The 20,388-nt window shown below is 39.8% G+C and overlaps 1 protein-coding gene across 2 annotated transcripts in view; it reads left to right on the forward strand.

Annotated features, from left to right (window-relative positions):
* The first annotated feature begins 375 nt into the window (after positions 1–375).
* The window catches only part of LOC136864140 (protein GOLM2), a 287,806-nt gene continuing 267,793 nt past the window's right edge, over positions 376–20,388 (forward strand). The window contains exon 1 of one of the 2 annotated variants that reach the window (XM_067140771.2): positions 376–719. In XM_067140771.2, coding sequence (XP_066996872.1) covers positions 550–719 — 170 coding nt within the window. In that variant the 5' untranslated portion in view covers positions 376–549. The remainder of the gene's footprint in view (positions 720–20,388) is intronic. The other variant, XM_067140772.2, reaches the window with a different exon arrangement.

The following is a 20,388-nucleotide window of genomic DNA, read 5'->3' on the forward strand; positions in this document are numbered from 1 at the left end:
ACAACCTCTCTCATGCCTGCTGTATAAGCCATATGGTTCTGCCTAATAGTCCTACTTTTAAGACCTTCCTTCACACCATCATCATCTGCAGCAACAGCTACAACAGAATTGAATAATATCATCTTTAGCTTGTGTGAACGGCTATAGTATTACTGTAAATATATTTGCATAACAGTGACATTTTTCGTTTCTTTACATTAGTGTATTCGTGCTGTAATACATTCTATTTCCGCCAGAATATTTCCTGAACTGATACATTTTGAAGGTAAAATACGCGAAGTTAAGCAAAGGAAATTATTGTCTCTTCAATGTTATGATGGTAGTAACTGTGAAATTAACGCTATTGGCTCAGATTGTTACGTTTAACTTTGTATGTTGTTTCATTGGTGGAGTTGTCATTTGAGCCGATTCGCTAGTGTGGACGTGTGCCTATCTTGAAGCATCACAAGTTTTGTGTACGGTGACGTGAGCTATGTTGTTCCAATAATGTACTGTTTTACGATGTATTGAAGCCGGATTGCGTGTTTGCTCCAATTAGATTGATGAGACATGGGTTTGGACAGCATGAGAGGGAGTTACTATGGACGTTGTCCTCCGTTTTTAGTGGGAGCTTTGTTTTTAATTTGTCTAATTCTGACGTTCAATTGGTGGTCGTCCTCCGCACAAAATTATGACCTGATTAAACAGTTGAATGACTTAAGTGAACAATTAAAGATTAGGTGAGTATTACTGTCGGTATTAATTTTTCTCACCGAAAATGTTCTTCATTGCATGCTCAGTTCAGTAAGTGTGAATTCTTGAGGTTATGTTCGGAACGTATTTAATTCCTTATTAATGGGGAGACTATTGATTAACATAACGTATCTGTCTCCCTTTTTTTTAAAATCTTCAATTTGGGCACCCCGGTGTGCAGCAGTATACTTGTCATGTTAAGGTCTTTAATTTTGTACGCTGGTAGATGGTTCAGAAGTCTTGTAAAGGTGGGTAATGTTTTTTTTGTGTGTGTATGTGTACCGTACATTACTTTGTCTTTCTAACATGTCATTGAAAGCACATAAATCGCACGAATATGAAACTGAATGCACATTCAGAGAAGAAACCATGTAAACTTTTAATTAGAAGATAAATGTAGGCAATTTATAGAAACACCATTGAATGTCTGGCATTTTTGATGTAAATAAAGTAATTTTTTTATGCTACGAAAGCCTGGTAAATGAGACAGTTATTTATTTTGCATAATGAGACACTCTGATTTACTTAGAATGATATGCTATTGATCTGGGTAATCATCATCTGTTGCTCATTTCACTTTTCAAAATAATTTATCATAGTATCCTCACTTTTAAATTGTGATGAATACACTTCATTGTTTCTATCATTTGGATAATGTAGATATTTTAGTGTACCCTATTATATAATTGCCGGCACCTGGTCTAGGGGAATTATCATCCCCCACCCCAGAAGCCCTGGGTTCGATTACTGGCCATGATATGGATCTGAGGGCTGGTTTGAGTTCCACTCAGCCTAAATGATTATATTTGAGGAGCATCGAGCGAATGGCTGTGCGTTTTGAGTCGTGTAGCTGTCGGCTTGCGTTCGGTAGATAGTAGGTTTAAACCCCACTGTCGGCAGCCCTGAAGATGGTTTTCCATGCTTTCCCATTTTCACAGTATGCAAATACTGGGGCTGTACACTAATTAAGGCCATGGTCCCTTCTATCCCAGTCGGACTGAGTGGCTGATACGGTTGAGGCGCAGGCCGCCTGACCGCAACGTGGCAAGTGTGATCTCGGCTCAGTCCGGTGGTTTTTGAAGGTGCTGAAATACGTCAGCCTTGTGTCGGTAGATTTACTGGCACGTAAATGAACTCCCGTGGGACTAAATTCCGGCACCTCTGCAGCTCCTAAAACTGCAAAAGTATTTAGTGGGACGTAAGGCCAAATACATTATTATTTTCATTATTATTATTAGGCCTATTTGTTCTATTCCATCGTTGCCATAAGACTTACCTATGTTGGGTTGACGAAAAAAAACCCCACAACAATTAGGAAGCTGTCTGACAGTGGAATATTGGCACCGGTCTAGAAAGCCAAGAATAATGGCCGAGAGAATTTGTTGCACTGACAAATCTGCAGGATTTCGAGGTGAGCATGGTCACTTGGTAGGCCAAGGCCCATCAGGGCTAGGGTGCCATGCGACCTGTTCTGTTATATAATTGTCATGTAGGGGAGTGTGCCGATGCAGTGGTCTAGCCACCTACAGTAGCTTCACCAAGCGAGTTGGCCGTGCAGTTAGGGGCATGCATCTGTGAGCTTCTATTCAGCAGATAGTGGGTTCGAACCCCACTGTCGGCAGCTCTGAAAATGGTTTTCCGTGGTTTCCCATTTTCATACCAGGCAAATGCTGGGGCTGTACCTTAATTAAGGCCACGGCCGCTTGCTTCCCACACCTAGCCCTTTCCTGTCCCATCATCGCCATAAGACGTATCTGTGTCGGTGCGACGTAAAGCAACTAGCAAAAAAAAAAAATTACTTGTTTTACATCACACTGACACTGGCAGGTCTTATGGTGATGATGGAATAGGACAGTGCTAAATACGGCAAGGAAGAGACCATGGTAGTGCTACAGCATTTATTTGGTGAAAATGGGAAGATGAAAAACTATCTGTCTTCAAGGCTGCTGACGATGGGGTTCAAACCTCATATCCCGAGTAGTGTTGGCTACTGAGTGTATGATTTGGAGCAGTGTATCGATTCGTTCAAGTGTCCAAGTGAATTGATTCACAGGAACGGCGAGCTCACGGCGCACTCACGGATCAGTGAGACACAATACACACACGGCTCACTAGCGGGACACTGGACATTGGCAGGGAGCCGAACTTCTGCTGCAGCGATACATACAGAGCCATAGCATACTGAAAGAATCGTACGCTGTCACGGATCAGTAAGATGCAACACACACACGGCTCACTAGCGGGACACTGGACATTGGCAGGGAGCCGAACTTCCGCTGCAGCGATACATACAGAGCCATGGCACTCTGAAAGAATCGTTCGCTATAACGGACTCGCGCTCAGCTCATTTGAAAATAATGTTGTTGTTTGAGTCATCAGTCCATAGACTAGTTTGATGCAGCTCTCCATAATACCCACTAAATAATAGACAGATTTATTTGCAGTGTTAAAAAGATAGTCAAAACATAATTACAAAGTACCTAGATTGTAAGTAGGTAGGCTATTAGGTTATTCTATTTACTGTATTAGTTTAATCAATCAGTATTTTTATAACTAGTTGTCATTCGACAATTAATTAAAATCGGCTCCCTAGCTTACCCACCTGGCTGAGTGGCTGAGACGGTTGAGGCTTGGCCTTCTGTCCCCAACTTGGCAGATTCGATCCTCGCTCAGTCTGGTGGTATTTAAAGGTGCTCAAATACGTCAGCCTCGTGTCGGTAGATTTACTGGCACGTAAAAGAACTCTTGCGGGACTAAATTTCGGTACATGGGCATCTCCGAAAACCGTAAAAGTAGTTAGTGGGACGTAAAGCCAATAACATTATTATCTAGCCTACCCTGTGACTATGAGTCATGCTCATGACCACTTGAAATTGTCTGTTTTTTATTGGGAAGAACCGCTCGGTATTCTCTCAGTTTGTATGTCATATCATTGCACAATACTTCAATAATTTAATCGAATCACGAGATCACCGGTGTACGTGGACAGTGAGTAAGTGAGCTGACTGATTCAATAGCTTAAATGAAAAGATGTTGAATCAGAAAACCAGTGGGCTACTGTACATCTTGTGTAGCCTATGCAAAATATGACGATTTAACAAATCCTCCGCAGATAGAAAATACATTTTCAAACATGACCGAGCTAGTTCGCCGTGCGTTTAGGGTCGCGTAGCTATGACATTGCATTCAGGGGATGGTGGGTTCGAATCCTACTGTCGTCCGCCATTAAGATAGTTTTCTGTGCTTTCCCAGGCGAATGCTGGTGCTGTACCTTAAGGCCATGGCCACTTCCTTTCAACTTCTAGCCCTTTCCTATTTCATCGTCGCCATAAGACCTATCTGTGTCGGTGCGACGTAAAGCAACTTATTTGATTTATATTTAATATGTCGGCTACTTATTGTGGACACAGGTATTTTTACATCTAATTCTGTGTATATAGTAGAGTTGTGACTTTCAGAGAACTGTGGAAAACTATAAGGTAGTGTATAAAATTTGAGTAATAAATTAAATTAAATTATTATTATTATTATTATTATATAATATATATAATATATATAATTCGCTGGGGCCATCAAGGACCACGTTAAGTCTTGTTGCATTTGACACTGAACTTGGCCTTCTTTAGAGCCCAAATTTCCCTCATTCTTTGTGAGTGGGCCTGCTTACGCTCCTCTGTCCAAGGGGCACCGTGTGTTCTCTTCAGTTGCTCGTCTCGGTTTAGCCCGTTCGTCAATATTTTCTTGCGGAAGATATCTCTGTTAAGGGCATCTTCAGCTGAGATATGTAGCATTTGCAGGTCTTCTTTGGTATTTTTAAACCAGGGAATTGTGGTTTTGGGGTTTGAAACAAAAAAAGTGAAAGATTTCTTTAGTTAACTTTCTTCCGTCCATTCTTTTCAGATGGCCGTAAAATCGTGCCCGTCTTTTTCTGATTGTGTCGGTAATTTTCTCTATTTTGCTGTAGACTTCCTTGTTGGATCTCTTTTGATGGATTCCATTTCTGTACTTTGATCCCAAGATTCCTCTCACAATTTTGCGTTCTTTTTTCTCCAGTTCTTCAAGGAGTCCTTTGTTCGCATTTAGAGACAGGGTTTTGGCTGCATATAGAACTACTGGCTTCAGAACTATTTCATAGTGACGTATCTTGGTGTTTTGGGAAAGGCATTTTTTTTTTTTTTTCTGTAGATTGTGCGGGATGTTTGGTAGGCTATTTCCAGTTTGCGTACTCGCCCCTGAAGTGGTTCTTTGTCCAGTCCGTTTTTCATGATGATCTCACCCAGGTATTTGAAATAGTCTACTCGGGTGATGGCCCCGTATTTTGTATGGAGTTTTGTTGGAGCCTCTTTGATGTTAGTCATTACTTCTGTTTTCTCAAACAATATCTGCAGACCAGTTTTTTCGGCAATTTCCTTTAAAATTTCAACTTGAGCTCTAGCGGTTTCTATGTTGTTTGAGAGAACAGCAATATCATCTGCATGCTAAGCAGTCTGTTGCGATCCCCTTGGATTTGGTTCCTATTCTTAATGGACTGTAGTTGGTTTCCTGTAATCTCACCTGTCAGGTTCTGATCTTTTCAAGAACACAGTTGAAGAGTATTGGGGATAGCCCATCACCTTGTCGGACTCCTGTTTTGATGTCAAAGGAATGAGAGAGACATCCGTGGAACTTCACCTTGGATTTTGTATCTGTCATGGTGGCTCTAATTAATGCCAGCAATTTCAAATCAACTCCAAATTCATTTAAGATGTTTAGCAGGACTTCCCTCGGTCAATGGAGTTGTACGCTTTCTTGAAGTCCACAAAGACAGGCACATACGGCTTGGACCTTAGTGTACAATATCTGATGATGGTTTTGAGGTTTTGGATCCGTTCGGCTGTCGAGCGACCTTTTCTGAACCCTCCTTGGTATTCCCCTATTTGATGTTCGACTTGTGCTTCCAAACGCTCCAGGATGGCAAGTGATAGAATTTTGTAAGTCACGGGTAACAAAGATATTCCTCTGTAGTTGTTGATGTTCTTCATGCTGCCTTTTTTGTGTAATGGATGAATCAATGCTATTTTCCAATCTTCGGGTAGGGTCTCCTTGTTCCAAATTTCTTCTATTTGCTTTTGCAAGATATCAAGTGATTCCTTTGGGGCATATTTCCATAGTTCTGCTACTACTGAGTCTTTCCCCTGGTGCTTTGTTATTTTTGAGGAGGCGGGCAATGTGGCGCTTGATTTCATCTCTGTCAGGTGGTCTGGAATCTGGATACCTGAGTAAGGGTTCCTTGGTCTCAATGGGGCTTTGCGGTTTAGAGCAATTAAGTAAATTCTTGAAGTAATCTGCCAGAATGCTGCAATTTTCTTCATTTGACGTCGCCAGTGTGCCGTCCTTTCGCTCAAAGCATAGAGATGGTGGTTTATAGCCAGTGAGTTTGCGTTTGAAGGCTCGGTAGTACTCTCTGCTTTCATTCTTCCTAAAGTTTTGTACTATCTTTTCAATGAGAGATTTTTCGTTTTTACGTTTCTCAGTTCTGAACACCCTAGCTGCTTGGGCACGTTGGGTTTTGTAGGTTTCCCAATCATTTTCTGATTTCGTGGAGTAGTACTGTTTTTCCGCATTGAGTCTCTCTTTGAGGACTGATTCGCAGGTACTATTCCACCAGGCATGCTTTTTGCTTCTCTTGATTACTGCAACGTCTTTGGCGGCTTCAACAAGGAGACTTTTGGTGTTGTTAAAGTCACAGTCATTTGGTCTAGCCTTCTCCTGGAACTCCTCGACCCTTTGCCGAAGTTTATCATTGTCGAAGCGTGTGATCTGTTTGGTTGTCTTCCTTTTGTTTGCGGCGATTGGTTTGAATTTGATAAGAAACATATAGTGATCTGAGGCCACATTGATGCCTTTCTTTACCTTGACATTCATAATCTCAGGGCTGTTTCTCCTGGAGATTGTAACATGATCTGAGGCCACATTGATGCCTTTCTTTACCTTGACATTCATAATCTCAGGGCTGTTTCTCCTGGAGATTGTAACATGATCTATTTGGAACTCTCCGAGAGTTTTTACGGGAGAACGCCAAGTCATTTGCTTTCTGGGTAGATGGCGGAAGTGGGTCGACATGACCTGCAGGTTGTGATTTTCGCAAATGGACACCAGTCTTTTGCCGTTAGGATTGGTTCTTTTGTGAGCAGGGTAATTTCCTATAACTTTCTTGTACTTCTGTTCAAGACCTAGTTGGGCATTGAAGTCATCCAAAAGAAGCTTGACATGGTGTTTGGGGATTTTATTTAATTTTTCATCCAGTAGGTCCCAGAAATTATCAACTTCGTCTGGATCAGACTTGTTCTTATCATTTGTAGCAGCATGTGCGTTAACTAGGGCGTAGGTTTTGTTCACGCATTTAATTGTGAGTATAGACAATCTGTCATTCACAGCTTCGAAATTTGCAACCGATTTAAGGATCGTGGTTCTAACAGCAAACGTGGTTCCAAGCATCACAGCTTCATTGAGGATGCCTCTTTGCGCTTTGCTCTTCATTATTATTATTATTGTTATTATTATTATTATTATTATTAACTACGTAAGTTTTGTGTTGTAATAAGTGTGTATAGTATTGTACAAGTACCTATTTTTTCCTGCATTTCAATTTTTAACTTACCTTATTTTGTATTATGAACTTACCAAGAATATAATTAAATTTCCAAGTTCTTTGAAATCATTTGAGAAAAGACTAGGCAAACAATTGAAAGGAAATCTCCCACCTGTGTGTCAGATCTGAATGCAGATCATTGATGATTGTGTGTACAAATATTTTTCATCTAACTCTACATACTTATTTAATGGAGTTGTCACTGTCAGGGGAAGGCTTTGTAACATCAAAATTTGATGCGAAGAAGTGGCTGCAGCAGGATTGAGAATCAGAAACCTAGATAACGGATAAGATAGCAGTTCATAGAATGAAGACCAGATGGCAGCAGCAAGCATTGAATGTTGTTGCTCTCTTATCAGTACACACTACACAGATGCAATAGGATCAATGACTCTAATGAGCCATGAATTGGTTCATTGTATCGATTCAGTAAAATTGAATCGAATATCCCATCACTAATCCCGAGTGCAAGCTCACAACTATGTGACCCAAAGCCCGTAGCCAACTTGTTTGGTGGCCAAGTCCTAAACATAGCCTGGATACCCTGCAGGCCCCCTATAAACGTGTGAAAGTTGTTTTGAAAAAGAGAAAATTCAGCTCCTTCTCATCAAACTCAGTTCTACATCCATTTTTCTCAGCTCCCAACAAGTTCATTTCTACTTCCGAACTTGATCAGGAGGGCGGGCATTAAAACTCATCGAGGGGCCATCTCGACAGATTTTCATTCTTGATATGGAAAGTGTGGGATAAGAAGAAAGCTAGATCTTTTCTTCCTTGGTTTGTCATTGTTGTACTTCATTGATAACTTCCTGTTGAGGAGCTGGAACTACTACTGCTGCTGCTGCTGCTGCTGCTGCTGCTGCAGATCCTTCAGCTTTAGCGGAATGGAATTCCTCTTTGTTGTTGGCAGCTGCTTGTGTTTTGACATCACTGGAGCTGTAGAGTAGTTGTTGTTGCCTCATCTGTTGGGCCTAGTGTTCTTAGGCCTTCCTCTTTTTCATACCTCAGGCAGCTCCAGGTCAAGGGCTCTTTTGGCTACATATCTTTTGCCCTGTTCGTTCACCTTCTTGAACTATGTCACCCGCCCACACGGAAACTTCTCCACGACTGTCACCTTCATGTAAAACATGTTTCTGATGCGCTTGATTTTGGATGTGATCTTTCTTCAAAACTCCTGCTGACATTCTAAGCATCTTCATCTCTGTGGCATTTAGGCAACACTTCTGGTGTTCATAGAACATTTTGAAGTGTAATAGTTTAAGAAGGAAGCCATACTTTTCTGTGTTGATTCAGTTTAAATGTAAACTTAAAAGCTTTCCAGTCTGCTGAGCACACAGTTTCAATATAAATATTACACTATAACATACCTGTAAAAAAAAAAAAAAAAAAAAGTGTTATTTATTTATTCTTATTTATAGTGCAGGTCTCACCACTGTTATGTAGAGGTTTCCTTTAATCTTCTGTGGAGTAATGTTTATGTGATCCCGAGTGTATGAGGCTGTATATGGGTACAAATTAGGCGGACTAGGTGGAGTATATGTGGGGATTCACATTTGTGTAAGTACAGTTACTTGTTAATGTGCAACAGATCTTGTAAATAACATATCATATAAATAATCTATCTATATATATAAAATAACTTGTCCTGACTGACTGACTGACTGACTGACTGACTGATTCATCATCGCCGAGCCAAAACTACTGGACATAAAGAAATGAAATTTTGAGGATACATTCATATTAAGATGTAGGTGCTCGCTAAGAGAGGATTTTTGGAAATTCCGTCGCTAAGGGGGTGAAAAGGGGGGTGAAATTCTAAAATGAGTGTATCCATATCTCCAAACTTGCAAAGTTTACAGACGTAAAAATTGGTATTTAAAGTCTTCTCTAAAAATGAGGAAATACGTATTTTTTTGTTTTCAGAAAATCCCAATAGGAGGGGGGAAAAGGGTGAAAAGGTGGTTGAATGCCTTTAATCAGGATACCGGTACTTATATCTCAGAAACTGAAGACATTACAGACCTGAAAATTGGTACTTTTGATCTCTTTTAAAAATAAAGAAACACGTGTTTTTTTGTTTTTGGAAAATCCAATTACTGGGAGGGTGGGAAGGGGGTGAATTTTTAAAGTGACTGTATCTATATCGCAAAACTTTGAAAGCTTACAGATCTAAAAATTGGTGCATAGAATCTAATTTCAAAATGAAGAAACACGTATTTCTTTGTTTTCGGAAAATCCCAATAGGAGGGGTGAAAAGGGGTGATAAAGTGGTGGATGCCTTTAATGAGGATACTTATATCTCTGAAACTGAAGATATTACTGACTTGAAAATTCGTGTTTGGGATCTCCTTTAAAAATTAAGAAGCACGTATTTTTTTGTTTTGGAGAATAGAATTAATGGGGGTGTGAAAAGGGGGTGAATTTTTAAAATGAATATATCTATATTTTAAAACTTTCAAACTTTACAGATGTAAAAATTGGTACATAGAATCTACTACCAAAATAAAGAAACGCGCATTTTTTTGTTTTCGGAATGTCCCAATAGGAGGGGTGAAAAGGGGTGAAAAATGGATGAATTCCTTTAATATGGATCCTTATATTTCAGAAACTGAAGATGTCACAGACCTGAAAATCGGTATTTGGGATCTCCTTTATAAATAAAGAAACATGTACTTTTCGTTTTTGGAAAATCCAAATAGTGGAGGGTTGAAAGGGGGGTGAAATTTTAAAATGAGTGTATCTATATCTCAAAAATTTTAAAAGTTTACAGATGTAAAAATTGGTACTTAGAATGTCCTTTCAAAATAAAGAAACACGTATTTTTTTGTTTTCGGAAAATCCCAATAACAGTGAAAAGTGTGAATAAGTTGTTGAATGTCTTTAATGAGGATACTAACATGTCAGAAACTGAAGACATTACAGAACAGACAGTTAGTATAAGGAATCTTCTTTCAAAACACAGAAACATGTATTATTTTATTTTAAAAAATCTAATTAATGGGGGTTAAACAGGAGTGACAAATTGGGGTGAATTTTTCGAAACACTATATCTACAGTATATCTCAGAAACGTAAAATATTACAGATGTAAAAACTGGTATTTGGAATCTCCTGTTAAAGTAAACAAACAGGTATTCTCGGAAAATCCAATGAAGGGAGGGTGTTCGATGTGGGGGGGGGGGGGGGGTGAAGAATTGAAAAATTAATTGAATTAATTGTAAGAGGATACTTACTTCTAATAAAATCTAAAGTTGTTACAGACGTAAAAAGTGGTATTTAGATCTCCTTTAAAAATAAAACGACGCGTTTTGGGGGAGGGGGGATCGGGGAATCATCTTTGGGGGCGGATGTGAAAAGGAGTTGAATTCGTTTCATGAGGACACATATCTCAAAATCTGAAGATAATCGGTATTTTGAAGATCCTTTACTATTAAAGAAACAAATATTCTTTGCCGGATAATTCACTTAAGGGGTTGGGGGGAGTGTGAAAGTAAGTGAAAAAAGTTAATTATTTTTATGGGAATACTTATATCTCAAAACTGAAGGTAACACACCTAAACATTGGTATTTGGAATCTGCTTTAATCATAAAGAAACACGCCTTCTTTTTTTTCTGGGGGGGGGGGGGTAAATCAACTTAACCGCGGTACGGTGAAGGAGGAGGTGAGACCAATTGATTTTACTGTTCCTAATGTACTTATAATGAGCCTCCGTGGCTCAGGCGGCAGCGCGCAGGCCTCTCACCGCTGGGTTTCGTGGTTCAAATCCAGGTCACTCCATGTGAGATATGTGCTGGACAAAGCGGAGGCGGGACATGTTTTTCTCCGGATACTCCGGTTTTCCCCGTCATCATTCATTCCAGCAACACTCTCCAATATGATTTCATTTCATTTGTCATTCACTAATCATTGCTCCAGAGGAGTGCGACAGGCTTCGGCAGCCGGCACAAAACCTACCCTCACCGCAAGCTGGGGGCTTTATTAATTCCATTCCTGACCCGGTTGAAAGACTGTTGATTTTCAATGGACTTATCCTGATCATAAACCGATCATTCTTAATCTTTCCTGGGTTCGTTTTCAAGAGCCATCCTTTCCTTCGGAGAAACTTCTTAGATTACAGTAGATTCTTCTGGGATATAAATAGAAATTTAAACACATTTGAAATAAACGACAGGTATAAGATTGACCGTGCAATTGTTCACTTCTCTAATAAGGTCAATAATACACGGAAGTATGTCATTCGTATCTTGCCTACGGGCGACAATGGTGCTGGTCATACTGTCAACAATGACAATGGCAGCAGATGTAATTTACCGCCAAGTAGAAGTCTTGCATCTTGCGGTGGGGTCCAGAACATCAATAATAATAATAATAATAATAATAATAATAATAATAATAATGTTCTGGACCGTCGTCAAAATGTGCGGACCGTGCTGGAAACGGGTCCTGGACGGGTAATGACTACGATTGCAGTCCGGCCGCCGGTTCAGTACCGCCAAGGCACCTAAGAGGACACCACGCCGGATCTCCTCAAGAATTTGATCCACATTAAAAATGCTTATAGGAAAGCATGCTTAAGATTTAGGGACCCAACTGACCGGGTGGAATACCTGGACCTAGCCCGGGAAATACGAAATCGATTCCTGGAAATACGATTGAAAAATGGGAGGAACTTTGACGTAATCTCTCAGTAAACGTGTCAGATCGCGAATATCGGCGGGTTAAATGTAAAACGTTAAGCATTCAATTATAAATTTCAGTATAATACCGTAGCGAAGCACGGGTATCTTGCTAGTATATATATAAAGTAACTTGTCCTGACTGTCTGACTGACTGACTGATTCATCATCGCCGAGCCAAAACTACTGGACATAATGAAATGAAATTTTGGGGATGCATTCATATTAACATGTAAGTGCTCGCTAAGAGAGGATTTTTGGATATTCCTTCGCTAAGGGGGTGAAAAGGGGGGTGAAATTTTAAAATGAGTGTATCTATATTTCAATACTTTAAAAGTTTACAGATGTAAAAATTGGTATTTAGAATAGTCTTTAAAAATAAGGAAACACATGGTTTTTTGTTTTTGGAAAATCCCAGTAGGAGGGGTGAAAAAGGGGAAAAAAAGGTTGAATATCTTTAATGAGGATACTTATATCTCAGAAACTGAAGATATTACAGACCTGAAAATTGGTATTTGGGATCTCTTTTAAAAATAAAGAAACACAAATTTTTTGTTTTCAGAAAATCCAATTAATGGGAGGGTGAAAAGGGGGGTGAATTTTTAAAATGAGTGTATCTATATCTCTAAACTTTGAAAGTTTACAGATGTAAAAATTGGTATATAGAATATTCATTAAAAATAAATACGTATTTCTTGTTTTCGGAAAATCCAAATAATGGGGGGTGGGGGTGAAAAGGGGGTGAATTTTTAAAATTAGTGTATCTATATCTCGAAACATTAAAAGTTTACAGATAAAAAATTGATATTTAGAACCTCCTTTAAAAATAATTTAAAATGTATTTTTTTTTGTTTACTGAAAATCCCAATAGGAGGGGTGTAAAAGGGTGAATAATGGGTTGAATGCCTCTAATGAGGATACATATATCTCAGAAACTGAAGATATTACAGATCTGAAAATTTGTATATGGGATCTCCTTTAAAAATAAAGAAACATGTATTTTTTTGTTTTTGGAAAATCCGATTAATGGCTGTTAAACAGGAGTGACAAATTGGGGTGAATTTTTTGAAAGACTATATCTACAGAATATCTGGAAACGTAAAATGTTACAGACGTAAAAGGTGGTATTTGGAATCTCCTGTAAATGCAAAGAAACATAGGTGATTTGTTTTTGGAAACTCCACTTAAGGCGAACTAAAAAGGGGGTGAAATTTTAAAATGAGAATTTCTACAGTATATCTCAAGAAACTTAACATGTTACAGAAGTGAGAAAAATGGTATTTTTTTTATCTCTATTAAAAATAAAGAAACGTGTAATTTTAGTTTTCGGAAATGCCACTTGGGTGGACGGGGGTGGGGGTAAAAGTGACTGAAAATGGTGTTGAATTCTTTTAATTAGGCTACTGATATCTCGAAATGAAGATGTCACATACGTGAAATTTGATATTTTAAAACTGCTATAAAAGTAAAGAAACACGTATTCTCGGAAAATCCAATGAAGAAGAAGGGGGGAGGGGTAGGTAAAAGAATTAAAAAGTTAATTGACTTAATTGTATGGGAATACTTACGTCCAATAAAAACTAAAGTTGTTACAGACGTGAAAATTGGTATATGGATCTCCTTTAAAAACAAAGAAAAACGCGTTTTGGGGAGGAAATCATATTTGGGGGGCGGGGGGGGGGAGGAGTGAAAAGTAGTTGAATTCCTTTCATGACGACACATAAATCATAAACTGAAGAAGTTAGAGTCGTGATAATTGGTATTTAGAAGATCCTTTCCTATTAAATAAAGAAGTATTTTTTGCCGGAAAATTCACTTAGGGGGTAGGGCGGGGGGAGGAGTGTAAAAGGAAGTGAAAATAGTGAATTACTTTTTATGGGGATACTTATATCTCAAAACTGAAGGTAATAGACGTGAACATTGGTGTTTGGAATCTCCTTTAAACATAAAGAAACACGCCTTCTTTTAATTTTTTTGTGGGGGGGGGGGGGTAAATAAACTTAACGGCGGTGGGGTGTAAAAGGAGGTGAGACCAATTGATTTTACTGTTCATAATGTACTTATAAGGAGCCTCCGTTGCTCTGGCGGCAGCGCGCCGGCCTCTCACAGCTGGGTTCCGTGGTTCAAATCCTTGTCAATCCACGTGACATTCGTGCTGGACAAAACGGAGGCAGGACAGGTTTTTCTCCGGATACTCCGGTTTTCCCTGTCATCATTCATTCCAGCAACACTGTCCAATATCATTTCATTTAATTTGTCATTCATTAATCATTGCCCCAGAGGAGTGCGACAGGCTTCGGCAGCCGGCACAGTTCCTATTGTCGCCGCTAGATGGGGGCTTTTTTCATTCCATTCCTGACCGGTCGATTGACTGGAAACAGGTTGTAGATATTCGATGTACTTATTCTGATCATAAACCTATCATTTTTAATCTTTCCTGGGTTCGTTTTCAAGAGCCATCTTTTCCTTCGGAGAACGTTCTTAGATTACAGTAGATTCTCCTGGCATATGAATAAACAATTAAACACATTTGAAATAAACGATAGGAATGAGATTGACCGTCCAATTGTTCACCTCTATAATAAGGTCAATAATGCACGGAAGTATGTAATTCGTATCGCCAGAAATCCCGCACACTTGCCTACGCGCGACAATGGTGCTGGTCACATTATCAACAATGACAATGGCAGCAGATGTAATTTACCGCCAAGTAGCGGTCTTGCATCGTGCTGTGGGGTCCAGAACATCTATAATAATAATAATAATAATAATAATAATAATAATAATAATAATAATAATAATGTTCTGGGCCGTCGTCAAATGTGCGGACCGCGCTGGAAACTGGTCCTGGACGGGTAATGACTAAGAATGCAGTCCAGCCGCGGGTTCAGTACCGACAAGGCACCCAAGATGACACCACGCCGGATCTCCTCAAGGAATTGATCCACATTAAAAATGGTTATAGGAAAAGATGGCAAAGATTTAGTGACCGAACTGACCGGCTGGAATACCTGGACCTAGCCCGGGAAGTACGTTTTTTTTTTTTTTGCTATTTGCTTTACGTCGCACCGACACAGATATGTATTACGGCGACGATGGGATAGGAAAGGCCTGGGAATGGAAAGGAAGCGGCCGTGGCCATAATTAAGGTACAGCCCCAGCATTTGCCTGGTGTGAAGATGGAAAACCACGGAAAACCATCTTCAGGGCTGCCGACAGTATGGCTCGAACCCACTTTCTCCCGATTACTGGATACTGGCCGCACTTAAGCTACTGCAGTTATCGAGCTCGGTAAGTACGAAATCGATTGCTGGAAAGAAAGATTGAAAAAATGGGAGGAAACTTGCCGTAATCTATTAGAAAACGAGTCAGATCGTGAATTTGGGCGGATTATGTATAAAGCAATAAGCATTCAATTATAAATATCAGTATAATACCGTAGCGAAGCACGGGTATCTTGCTAGTCTATATATATAAAAGAACTTTTCCTGACTGACTGACTGACTGACTGACTGACTGACTGACTGACTGACTGACTCATCATCGCTGAGCCGAAACTACTGGACATAGAGAAATTAAATTTTGGGGATACATTCATATTAACATGTAGGTGCTCGCTAAGGGAGGATTTTTGGATATTCCTTCGCTAAGGCGGTGAAAAGGGGGGTTAATTTTTTAAATGAGAATATCTTTATCTCAAAAACTTAAAGGTTTAGAGTAATAAAAGTAGGTATTTGGTATCTCCATTAAAAATAAAGAAACACGTATTTTTTTTGTTTTCGGAAAGTCCCATGAAGGGGTGAAAAGCGGGGGTAAACGGGTTTAACACCTTTTATGAGGAGACTTATATCTCAAAAACTGAAGATGATACAATCATGAAAATTTAAATTTCGAACCTCCTTTAAAAATAAAGAAACACGTATTTTTTTGTTTTTGGTAAGTCCAAATATTGGGGGGTGAAAGTGGGGGTTATTTTAAAAATGAGTGTATCTATATCTCAAAACTTCAAAAGTTTGCAGATGTAAAAATTGATATTTAGAATCTCCTTTAAAAATAAAAGAACACGTATTTTAATGTTTTCTGTAAATCCCAATAGGAGGGGTGAAAAGTGTGAATAAGGGGTTGAATGCCTTTAATGAGGGTACTTATATCTCAGAAACTGAAGATATTACAGACCAGACAGTTAGCATATGGAATCTCCTTTAAAATTATAGAAACATTTTTTTTTTTTTTTTGGGTTATTTGCTTTACGTCGCACCGACACAGATAGGTCTTATAGCGACGATGGGACAGGAGAGCGCTAGTAATGGGAAGGAAGCGGCCGTGGCCTTAATTAAGGTACAGCCCCAGCATTTGCGTGGTGTGAAAATGGGAAACCACGGGAAACCATCTTCAGGGCTGCCGACAGTGGGGTTCGAACCCACTGTCTCCCGATTACTAGATACTGGCCGCACTTAAGCGACTGCAGCTATCGAGCTCGGTCATTATTTTTTTTTTGTTTTGTTTTTGGAAAATCTAATTAATGGGAGTTAAACAGGAGTGACAAATTGGGGTGAATTTTTAGAAAGACTATATCTACAGTATATCTCAGAAACGTAAAATGTTACAGACGTAAAAACTGGTATTTGGAATCTCCTGTTAAAGTAAAGAAACAGGTAATCTCGGAAAATCCAATGAAGGTAGGGGGGAAGGGGTGCAAAATTGAAACATTAATTGAATTAATTGTATGAGGATACTTACATCTAATAAAAACTAAAGTTGTTACAGACATGAAACTTGGTATTTAGATCTTCTTTAAAAAGAAAACAACGTGTTTTGTTTGGGGGGTGGGAATCATCTTTGGGGGCGGGTGTGAAAAGGAGTTGAATTCGTTTCATGAGGACACATATCTCAAAAACTGAAGATAATCGGTATTTAGAAGATCCTTTACTATTAAATAAACACATATTTTTTGCCGGCAAATTCACTTAAGGGGGGGAGTGTGAAAGTAAGTGAAAAAAGTGAATTTTTTTTATGGAAATACTTATATCTCAAAACTGGAGGTAACACACGTGAACATTGGTATTTGGAATCTCCTTTAAACATAAAGAATCACGCCTTCTTTTTTGGGGGGGGGGGGGTGCGTAAGTCAACTTAACCGCGGTGGGGTGAAAACGATTTTACTGTTCCTAACGTACTTATAAGGAGCCTCCGTCGCTCAGGCGGCAGCGCGCTGGCCTCTCACCGCTGGGTTTCGTGGTTCAAATCCCGGTCACTCCATGTGAGATTTGTACTGGACAAAGCGGAGGCGGGACAGGTTCTTCTCCGCATACTCCGGTTTTCCCCGTCATCATTCTTTCCAGCAACACTCACCAATATCATTTCATTTCATTTGTCATTCATTAATCATTGCCCCAGAGGAGTGCGACAGGCTTCGCCAGCAGGCACAATTCCTATCCTCACCGCTAGCTGGGGGCTTATTCATTCCATTCATGACCCGGTTGAATGGCTGGAAACAGGCTGTGGATTTTCAATGTACTTATTCTGATCATAAACCGATCATTTTTAATCTTTCCTGGGTTCGTTTTCAAGAGCCATCTTTTCCTTTGGAGAACCTTCTTATATTATAGTAGATTTTTCTGGCATATAAATAAAAATTTAAACACATTTGAAATAAACGATAGGTATAAGATTGACCGTGCAATTGTTCACCTCTATAATGTCAATAATGCACGGAAGTATGTCATTCGTATCGCCAGAAATCCTGCACACTTGCGTACGGGCGACAATGGTGCTGGTCATACTGTCGTCAATGACAATAGCAGCAGATGTAATTTACCGCCAAGTAGAGGTCTTGCATCTTGCTGTGGGGCCCAGAACAGCAATAATAATAATGATAATTGTTACCGAGTTTTTGTGGTAGTTAAGCATGAAAGAAGGTGCTGGGTGGTGAATAGGTCTCAAGCTACTAAAGAGAAATTAAATTTTAAAATTTAACAAGGTTATATTTTCTTTTCAAAATAGGTAACAACAAATAGAACAGGTACTTAGTAGCCGAAATACAACTTGAAATGTACAATTACAGGGATTAAAGAATTTGGGCTTCGAGCCCTGAAAACACAATTCTTGAGCAACTAGCTCAACTTTACGATATACCAATTTTAACAAAAGGGGCAGAAGACCCCACTCAAACCCTGGAGCCCTTGCTCCAAATTACACAGCAAAGCCTCCTCGAGGCATACAACTCTCAGTTTTAGAAAAGAGCCACTCGCTCTTAAAGTTAAGCCTCTCCCAGGCCACACCAAACTCACTTTCAAGTTGTCCTCAAAGGACATATACACAGGGGTAAAATACCCAACCTACTGAGGTCTATTAGGTGAGAAAAGATTAATACATGACCTCTAAAATACAACTTGAGAGGAGGCGAACTTGCACTCCTAATACACTTTGCTTTTAAAACCTAATCTGGCTCTGGGCCACTAACGCAAGGGCTAATCCCATACTACAGAGGTGACTTAGAGAAGAACACTTTACATTACATAAACGAAGAAAAGTTTGAGAAAATAAGTTCACCTCAAAACAAATGTGAGTGGGAGCTCGAGAGGGTTAGCACTCTCTATCCCAATATGTAACTTTACAAGAAAAAGAAGAAAAGAGTAGTTACATTTTAGGAAAAGGTTACATGATGGAAAACGCTTCGAACCCGCCGCGAGAGTTAAACTGCCGACCTAGCAAGAAAAGAAGATATTAATAGGCCATTACCTGGTAGTAGATCGCTGCCGAGGAAAGAGGCGCTTCCCGCCTCCTGCTATGTACTTAATACACTGAAAGATGGAACAGAAGTGGCCCGGAGACCCCAAAATCAGCAGTTTATATCCTCTCGCGGAAGATTCTAGGCGTTAGGGGAAATAAAACACCCTCCCACAAAATCTTTATTGGTTCGGGAAAAGAAACCCCTACATAGAGGAAAAAGAAACACATTATTGGTGGAAAATTAATTAAAGAAATTCGGGATTGGCTAGATCCAAACTAAGGGGAAAAAGAGGGGTATACAGCCAACTTAAACAATAACAGAAAGAAATTTAACAAGAAACAAACTTTTGAAATAAAAATTTCTCCAACAAAATAGTTCTTTGATTTCGCACTAGGTTGCACTATTGTAATTCTTCAGTAGTGTCCTCTAGAAGAGAAAGTTCCCACTTCTTACTTCAAGCGAAACAAAAACACATCAAAAGTGACACAGTTCAAAAACTCAAAATTTTCCACGTGGTGACATCTTCTGAGAAAGTAGAGAATTAATAGAATAGATAAAGTTCAACCTTCCTCCAGAAGAGGAGTTTCAACTGGCGCAACTTTTAAATAAACAGAGTAGAGGTGTACCGCCCGGTACAGACCTCCCCCCCCAAAAGTTCCTCCAAGGGGTAACACAGAAGAACATAAGCTTTGTTTCCAAAATAAGGTCCAAGTTTTGATGTTGATATTAAGATTAATTGCGGAAGCATTTATAAGATTTTAGTAATTTGGTTGGTTGCAATTTCAAAATTTTGTTGTTGCCGGTGCAGTAAAGTTTTTATGTTTGTAGAATTTGTATTTCTGAAGATAAACTTTTAATACTTAAAGGTGAAGAAAAATTTTGCAATGTCCACCAAATATTGTTGTTAAATTCCCAAATGTAATTATTGCTTATGGTACTGTCCATGTAGTTGATGTAGATTGAGTCGGATGGCCAGACCGGCCGTTGCAGCTTGCGTCCAACGGAGGCCGCTCGGACCCCTCAAGTACCCTGAGATACCGCTCGCCCGCACTATGAGGGGAGCAGAGGTGTTGAAGTACGCCGCGCCCGCGGTGAACAGATACAGGCTGCGGGCATGTAGCAGGTCGTGCGCTGCACATCAGCCTTGGCCGGGAGGTGAGCTCCGGCTCGCCGTGCACATGTCGTCCTCGCTGGAGAGGAGGGGGCCCATCCCCCTCCCCAGTCGCTGCACGGCGCTGCGCGGCTGCGGGGGCGCTGAAACATTAAAGCTAGGCGGCAGAATTGTGTTGGACAATTATTTTCTTTGAGGGTACAGGCTTGTAGAGAGAGTGAGGGGCCAGCGGCGTGCAGATATTCATGGTATTCATTAAGCCACTGTGTAGAGTGGAGCAGGAGACGGGAGCGTGGTAATGGCCGTGGCAAGAACAGGATGGCAGTTTAACGGGTCGGGGCAGGTTTTACATAAGGCTTACATCTAAAACCAAAAAATTACAGAAGGGGCAGAATGCCTTAAAAGTGAAACTCAAAAAAATATAACCTTCATATCCTTTCAAAATAATATGGAGCAAGTTAACACAGAAATTACACCGGTTTCACCTGGGACAGGTGAACTCTAA

This window comes from Anabrus simplex, chromosome 2, assembly GCF_040414725.1.
Source record: "Anabrus simplex isolate iqAnaSimp1 chromosome 2, ASM4041472v1, whole genome shotgun sequence".
Lineage (NCBI taxonomy): Eukaryota > Metazoa > Arthropoda > Insecta > Orthoptera > Tettigoniidae > Anabrus > Anabrus simplex.